At 31.7% G+C, this 8792-nt stretch overlaps 1 protein-coding gene across 1 annotated transcript in view; it reads right to left on the bottom strand.

Moving 5' to 3' along the window:
• LOC111088322 (hydrocephalus-inducing protein-like) overlaps positions 1-8790 on the bottom strand; it is a gene marked incomplete at its 3' end in the record, with an annotated part of 13749 nt that extends 4959 nt beyond the window's left edge. Inside the window, exons 1-6 of the mRNA XM_022398089.1 lie at positions 8770-8790; positions 8447-8566; positions 7996-8135; positions 3901-4165; positions 2098-2292; positions 1149-1298 (exon numbers count right to left, since the gene is read on the bottom strand). Of these exons, the coding sequence (XP_022253797.1) occupies positions 1149-1298; positions 2098-2292; positions 3901-4165; positions 7996-8135; positions 8447-8566; positions 8770-8790 (891 nt within the window). The remainder of the gene's footprint in view (positions 1-1148; positions 1299-2097; positions 2293-3900; positions 4166-7995; positions 8136-8446; positions 8567-8769) is intronic.
• Positions 8791-8792: the final 2 nt, after the last annotated feature.

Below are 8792 nucleotides of genomic sequence, written 5' to 3'. Positions count from 1 at the left end.
TTTATTTACCAGATTGATGACTTATATGGGAATAAGTTGAAAGCTTGTAGTTAGCTCTATTTATCAAATTGATGACTTATATGGGAATAAGTTGAAAGCTTGTGGTTAGCTCTATTTATCAGATTGATGACTTATATAGGAATAAGTTGAAAGCTTGTAGTTAGTTTTATTTATCAAATTGATGACTTATATAGGAATAAGTTGAAAGCTTGTAGTTAGTTTTATTTATCAAATTGATGACTTATATAGGAATAAGTTGAAAGCTTGTAGTTAGTTTTATTTATCAAATTGATGACTTATATAGGAATAAGTTGAAAGCTTGTGGTTAGCTCTATTTATCAAATTGATGACTTATATGGGAATAAGTTGAAAGCTTGTAGTTAGCTCTATTTATCAGATTGATGACTTATATGGGAATAAGTTGAAAGCTTGTAGTTAGTTTTATATACCGGATTGATGACTTATATAGGAATAAGTTGAAAGCTTGTAGTTAGTTTTATTTATCAGATTGATGACTTATATGGGAATAAGTTGAAAGCTTGTAGTTAGTTTTATTTACCAGATTGATGACTTATATGGGAATAAGTTGAAAGCTTGTAGTTAGTTTTATTTACCGGATTGATGACTTATATGGGAATAAGTTGAAAGCTTGTAGTTAGTTTCATTTACCAGATTGATGACTTATATGGGAATAAGTTGAAAGCTTGTAGTTAGTTTTATTTACCAGATTGATGACTTATATGGGAATAAGTTGAAAGCTTGTAGTTAGTTCTATTTATCAAATTGATGACTTATGTGGGAATAAGTTGAAATTGAGATTCCAGTTAGCTCTATTCACCAGATTGGTGACTTATATGGAAATAATTTGAATTAAGCTTATAGTTAGCTCTACTTACCAGATTGATGATGTACCTGGAGATAAGTTAAAATAAGCTTGTAGTTATCTTTATTTAACAGATTGACGATATATCTGGGAATGAGTTAAAAATTAAACTTCAATTAGCTCTATTTTTTGATTTAATGGCTTATATAATATACAGATATAAAAATTACTTTCAAGTTGGACAGTTTGTCAAAATTATGAGTTACTTAAAAATTAGATAAAAAAGTAGTTTTTAAGTAGGTAAGGTTGTCAGTAGATGGCGTACTTGTGAAGTGGGTGTAAACATGACTTGTAGGTAACACCATTCCTCAGGATGGAGACAGCCTGTTTTTGGTTTCACATCAAACACAGAGCCAGATGGTTTGTTGATATGATCACTATCACCATAATGTGGTACTAAAATATTCTTAGGTTTCTGAAACAAAAAACGATTCTTCTAATCTAGATTATATTCTGTTGAAATCTCAAAAATCCATTTAAAAATTATCCTAAATTAAACCGATATATGAATATCTCAACACATCAAATTAAAAGTTGTCTATAGAACTTGAGAAATGTCCAAATAATTGGTTAAAGATATTAAACAATTATCCTAAATTAAACCAATATATCGATATCTCAACACATCAAATTGAACGTTGTCTATAGGACTTGAGAGATGTCCAAATAGTTGGTTAAAGATATTTAAAAATTTCCTAAATATCAACAGATCAGATCTACAAGTTACCTACAGGGTTATTAGAAATTAGTTACTTAAAGGTTTGTAGTAACATGACTAATGATAATAGTTACTTACAGGTTTGATGTAGTAATTACCTACATGACTTATGAACTAATTACTTACAGGTTTAAAGTTTTATTTACTTATGGAACTGACAAGCTAGTTATCTGAATGACTGATAAACTTTTTAACAAATATGATTAATCTTTTCTGGAGAAGTGAAAGTGAGACCCTGCTTAGCAAGCAGATACTTTACACAATTAAACTAATGCATCTGGAATACTACAAGCTTTAGTTTTCACCACACTGGTCATTAAGAATGTAATTTGGCTTGTAAAGCTCAGGATTCATTAATTGCTTTTTGACCTACAAGACTGATGTAGGTTTCAGCTGTTTGATTAGTTTATTAATATTTCCTTGTCTGAAGTATCAAAGATCTACACAATATCCAGACTTGTAGGACTTACTTACCTGGAAATGTTTCACTGCTTACCTTAATTCCTAATACAGAGATTACCTCAGATGACCATTCACATTTTATAGGCCCTGGGTTCTTTAAAAACAGCCACTTAACTTCACACAGACCACAGTAGAGAGGTCCAAAGTCCAACTGAAATGGGTTGACAGTTACAGCTGGCAAAGTCACAAAAGCTCTCATGTTGATGGTCAAAACTGGTCCACCTATTACCTGAGTAAACAAAACCCTGATGTAAATCTTATTATAATATAATCCAATTTATCTAATAACTTTGTTAACAAATTTTTTGATGGTCAAAACTGGTCCACCTACTGCCTGAGGAAAGAGAATCTTGATATAAATGTTTTTATAACAGAACCCAATTTATCTAATAAATGTTATCTGATAAAAGTTTTTATGAATTACAAAGAAAATCTTTGAAATTTATAAATATATTTTATACATGTGTTTTTTGCTGTGACCAGAAAGTAAAGGTTCAAATAAATATAAATGTTCATACCTCTAAATTCTTGTTATTAAAGTATTTAAAAGAATTTTAAGCTATCATTAGATTGCTTTTAATACAATCTTTTTCAAAATGATTTTATGTTTTTCTAAATGTTTCATTGTATACTTCTTTATTTACACTACATGATATATCAAAGTGTTAGTGTAAACTACTAAATCATCACAATCTATGTTCAGTCTGCAAATGTAGGTAAAAGTATTCAAAAAATTGTCCTTTAAATTCTGTGACACTAGTAAAATAAGGCAATTGGTTTTATACAAGACATACCAATTCTACAATATAATTTATTTAGTCTGTAAAGACAGGTAAAACTATTTTAAATTAACCAGAAAGTACTCTTTTTGTCTTGTACCTACAAGCAACCATATGAATGTGAAATATACATATATCAACATTAATTGTTCTATTTAGTAAAAATAGAAATATACATATATCAATATTAATTGTTCTATTTAGTAAAAATAGAAATATACATATATCAATATTAATTGTTCTATTTAGTAAACATACAAATATACATATATCAACATTAATTGTTCTATTTTTCAACATTTTTTGGCACATGTGTAATGTTCAATCTTAAAAACTAAAAACTTTTAAAAAACAACGAATATTTTATACACAATTCAATAAAAATAAGATTGTTTCCAGTCTCCAAATTACTAAAATAATAACTTAGTGTACAAGGTTAAAAAGTGGTAAAAAAACCCTGATGTGACTGGAAAACAATCTCATACACTACATGTTTCGACGTATATCTTGTGTCACCCTCAGGAGTGTAATGTTTTGAAAAAAATAACACTTATTTATACAATTATCAAAATACCAATTTACATATTAAAGAATTTCATGCCAACTGCTGACAACATTTTTGTGAATGTAAAAAAGTTTATATAGGACAAACTAGAAGAAATTTAAAATTCAGATTGAATGAATATAAAAGAAATGTTAAAAATAATAATATTACTATTTCACCTTTAGCAGAACATGTTAATGAAACTAATTACACAATTCAATGGGAAAAAAATTTTTATTTTAGCACAACCTGAAAATGTAATTGGTATGAATATACATGAATCTATTGAAATAACTAAATGTAAACAAACTAAATTTAAATTATTGAATAAGGATGATGGACCTGATGGAAATGTAGTGTTAAAACAGATACATCAAAAATACAAAAACTCTAACTAAAAATATCTAAGTTGTGTTTTTAAGATATTAATGACATCTCACTGTAACTGCCACAAGTAATGTATATTACTTACAACAAATTATTATAGTAGTCACAACTATTTGTTATTGCTCACCTGTAAGAACAAAGGTATTTTCTGTTCTCCTAAAAAGTTGGTACCTAAGTCTGAAAATAATTTTAAAATAAACTTGGTAGACCCAGGTTCCACCTGGATATCTTCAGGTTCAATGTATATTTGTGCTGTATTCCAGGTTGTGCCTGTGAGCTGAAGATTAGCTGTTACAGTGCCAAAGTTCATAACAGATATTTCTTTCTGTTGTAAACTACCTGCCAGCACATACCCAAGATCCAAAACATAGTCAGAGAGAGCAACGTCCTTCCTAAAACACAAACCATACTTATAATATGTGAGAATTGACAAATTGTCCATAACGTTTAAATTATTTAATGCTGAAAACCAACAAGGATTACACTTAAACAGCAGACGTTAGAACCCATTTTTTGTAACCTACAGCATACAAGACCACAGCAATGACTCTTGGCTTGTCTGCTTATCTGTGGGTCATCAGTTTTAGTGAAAGAAAGAATGAAATCTTGTGATAAGGATTTTGAAGATACAGTTCTACTTACATCACATGCACATATTAAATAGTCCCATTACCTACAGATAAATAAATATATACAATACATATGAATTATATATAATGAAAAAAATAATGAGTGAAAATTATTTGTATAATAGAGAAATTTTGATAACTGTAAAACTTTACTATTCAATCTTAACTTTGTGGGTCAAAGCAGAATTGTTATTGTTCCAAAACCTACCCAGCTGTTCATCTAATGTGTAAAATGTACTTTTGCTAATTGAAACAAATGTAATCTTCCATCTGTTTCTGAATGTAAAAATCTATCAAAAATTAATTTGAGTTCAGCCAATATCAAAACTATTATTCCACAATAATAAATATTTGTATAAAGGATTTTAAGTTTTTAATTCAGCAAAACTAGTGAATAACTGAGATATTACTGGCTTAGAAATGACCTAATATTTCACCAAAGTAAGAAACTCTTGCTGGACCAAAAGATATTCTATTGAACTTTAACATTCAAGGGATCAAACTGTAAATGTAAATTTAAACATTACTGGACAACTTTATAGTAAATAGGAAGTTTATCATAGAGAAACTATTTTAGAATAAAAATAAAATTTCTTAAATTTCTCTTGTCAGTATTATTGTATGTTTGAAATGGTGAACTGCTTGCACAATAACTTGGTTAGTTGTCAGGATTCATTTTTAGCATGTACATAATCAAATGCTTAGTTACTACTTTAATAGTATGCCTAAGTGATTAAGTCAAATGTTATAATTTTCCTACACTGAAAATATATTTCTGACAAGTACTTACTTCCACTGACATACATAGCTATTTTCATTCAATGTTGTCCTATATTTGCAAATTAGTTTTTTCACTCCCACATATCTCTCAGTTCACACAGTTTAACTGAATCCACGTGTGTGAGTACATAATGTCAATTGGTTCAACTCAACTGCCAGGAACTGACTTCCATGCAGGGGTTTAATGAGGAATCTCAATCATTTGGTTCACTCCAAGCTACATCATCTCCTCAGATAAGGGGAGGGGGGGGGAGATGTGGTGGAGAATTCAGAAAGTTCACTCCAAAGACAGTGCAATGGATGACCACGAAACCCTATTTTGAAAAGCAGCCCAAACCCGATTTATTCAATCCAAGGGATGGCAGTGATGGCTAATAATCCCCTTCTGCTTTACCCAAGAAGTCCATGGGTCAATACAGTTCAGAACGGGCATATTTATGAAGCAATCATATCGCGTGGAATAACCTACAAGCGATCTTGTGGAACACTCTGTCTCTAGCATATGTGATAGTAAAGAACAGTGTGTGTTTAGTGGTGATGGAAATTAAGAAAGTAAAGTCAACATAGCCTTACAGTGTGGACTTGAGTACAGTTCTAAGTGACTGAAGTATACCTGGATAGGCATCACTCTCACAGAGCGAAATCCAGATCAAAACATGTGACAGGCCTCTGAAACATTTACATAATTAAAGAAAGAAACTTACCAAGTTATAACCACATCGAAGCCTGAAGAATGGCAACATGTGGAAGATGATAACCCAATGAGGAAGAAACAGCAACACAATGTAGATAGTGAGAAATGAAATTATGCAGAGTGGTATACATGCTGGCTTGAAGAAGTTCCTCCAAAGGACAAAGCAGTTGAGATGCCAGGGAAAATGTAAGGTGCCTAATCTGATGGGAAGACATCCAAAATAATTGATGGGAAAAAGAAGACAAAGAAGAACAAGCCAATCGAATTAAAGGATGAACCCAATTGGAAAGGGTGGAAAGAGATAGATCACAAACAGAGAATAGTTGCCAAAGGATGAATAGGCAGTAATGATTATGATGGAAAGGTGTTGTGTGGGCAATTTAACAATGAAGAGCATGAAGTGGACATAGAGGTCTATCCAGATCAGATCTCGAATAGAGGTGGGAAATGGAAGGAAAGAAAATTAGCGAGAAGTAGGAATTACCCTCCTGATCAGCCAAATATCGATCCTAGTAAAGGAGAAGATAAGAGGAATGGTACAGAGTATGTGAAACATCAATGGCAAATTTGATCTATGATGTCCACAGGTGAAAAGGAGGAGGAAATACACCTTAAGGGATAAATGAAACATGGAACAAGAAGACAAAGGTTGAAAGAGATAAATCATAGTAGTGATTCACCACATTGACATCGCAATCTGAAAGAGCCACATGCTGTGGAGGTCAACTAGTCTGGAAGGAACATGACAAGAGCAATAAGGTATGGGAGGCAAAATCTTTTCATGGAAGAAAGTCGAACACAACGTGCCAACAAAGAAGCTACACGCCAAGGACCAGATAAAAAACAGGTATGAAAATGAAGGGTAGGGATGGTGGGATGAACTAGGTGGGACTGAGGTTTTTAGAAGAGATGGAATTCGGGGAAGAGGCAATGGTGAAGCAGATTGGATCTGGAGCAGCCGCAGAAACCATGGCTGGACCGGCCAGTAAGGAATAATGACAAAGACATGACACAAAGTAGAGTGGAAGAATAAAATAGTTTTAATTAAGAAAGGACTTGTATCGCTGAAGTTCCTCGGAAAGAATTTATACTGGAAATTAACAAATGAGCAGATACGTAACAATATCTTAAATTCAGTTCTTGTCTCGTTTCACTTTTTTATTTGTATTTTAGTCTCTCTTCTGGTAGGTTTACTTGTTCTGAGACTATACATTTCGTATTGTGTTCAAAGATTAGCTTTTGACACACTGAAAAGGAGTGAAGTGTTAAAATTTCAAATCTAAAAATACCAGAACACAGCAACTCATTTTTAACTTAGTGATACAGTACCTCTTTCTTAAGTGCTGATATTTAGTGATTAAAACTATGAGTTATTGTCTCTATTAGTAATTAGTCTCATTGGTTCTAATAATTCAGGTACACCCTAGACAATGGTAACTCTATACCCTAGCTTAAAGCTTACTTTAAAGTTTCTCTGATAACCTATAATGAAATTTCTTCCCCTATTAAATTGGAAATGTTTGCATTTTCTTCTTTGAGACTGAGTTGTCAAATGGTAGCATTAGACATTAGAATACTCCTAGAGTTTCAACCAATAGCATTAAACATTAGAATACTCAAACAGTTTTCAACCAATAGCAGTAGAAATTACAATTTGCAATCAAATCTTTTTAGACCATACATAACAATGGCATAATTAATTTAAAATACACAAACCCTATACAGCTGACCACATTAAGTTAAAGAATTCCATTCATAAATATTTGTTTTTCAGTTTTAGTATTTAATTATTTAAAATGTGTTGTTGGTTTTACAATACATACATATAGTGTAAGTACTGTTTTTAAAACATGTTGACTATTTATCAAATAAAAAAACGATACACACAAGAATTTAATGCAATCAAAAATTTTTCAAAAGGTAGTAGAAAGTAATTTTTCCATGCAATATTACAGTTTTACAAACAATCTATATCATATGAATACTATGAATTTTTGAATAAAATTTCAGCAGAAAGTTGTTTTGAATATGCCAGCAAAACACTCATTACAACTGATGTAACAAGAATTAAGGTTTTAAGGTATATATATATATAAAACTGAAAAATATCAACACATACCACAATTTCTGTGAAAAGTTCAAGTCACAAGAGGATCTATGTTGAAGATTGACTTCTTCATTTATGTTTTTCTCAGACATTTTTATTTTCTGATGCTCTATTAAAACTTCCAAGTCCTTTTGCCACCAGTCTTGATGCTGCTACAATGCAAAAAATTAGATCTCCAATTAAGAACATTTCTCGTCCATAAAACTATTTTATCATGCAATAAAAACTGCATGGTGAAGAGAAGCAAAATCATAAGATGCTCAATTTTGATGGGGCTTGTCCATACTGAGAATACTTTACACTGATTGAGTGAAACTGATTGAAAATCAACAGGTAAAATTGACTGAGAATTCAGATGGATATAAGAGGATCACCAAAGGTTGGTGTGATGTACTCACTATATAGTCAATCCAAAATTATATTTAATTATCACAGACAAATAATGAAAGGTGGTCAGACCTACCATACACCTTTCCTGATGGATAGAAGGTTCTCTTTCTCTCTGTAGGTCCAAAACCACCAGAGGAACAACCACCTTTCCATAAATAGAGACATAGTCTGCAACCAAATGGCCAACCTTTACCTACAGGAAGTTAACCACAAAACAGGCAATAAATTTAATTCATTTTGATAAGAAACTGGTAACCCTTCAATGTGTGTGTGTGTGTGTATATACGAGGCCTGTGAGAAAAGTATCCGACCTTTGGCCGGGGAATAAAAACTGGCATACCTGGAGCATTGGAAACCTAATCACCCTAAAAGTAGTCTCCTTGGGACTCCACACACTTCTCCCAGCGGTGCCGCCATTG

Source organism: Limulus polyphemus, unplaced genomic scaffold (genome assembly GCF_000517525.1).
Source record: "Limulus polyphemus unplaced genomic scaffold, Limulus_polyphemus-2.1.2 Scaffold3540, whole genome shotgun sequence".
NCBI classification, from domain to species: domain Eukaryota; kingdom Metazoa; phylum Arthropoda; class Merostomata; order Xiphosura; family Limulidae; genus Limulus; species Limulus polyphemus.
This window is presented reverse-complemented; position numbering and strand designations above follow the sequence as displayed.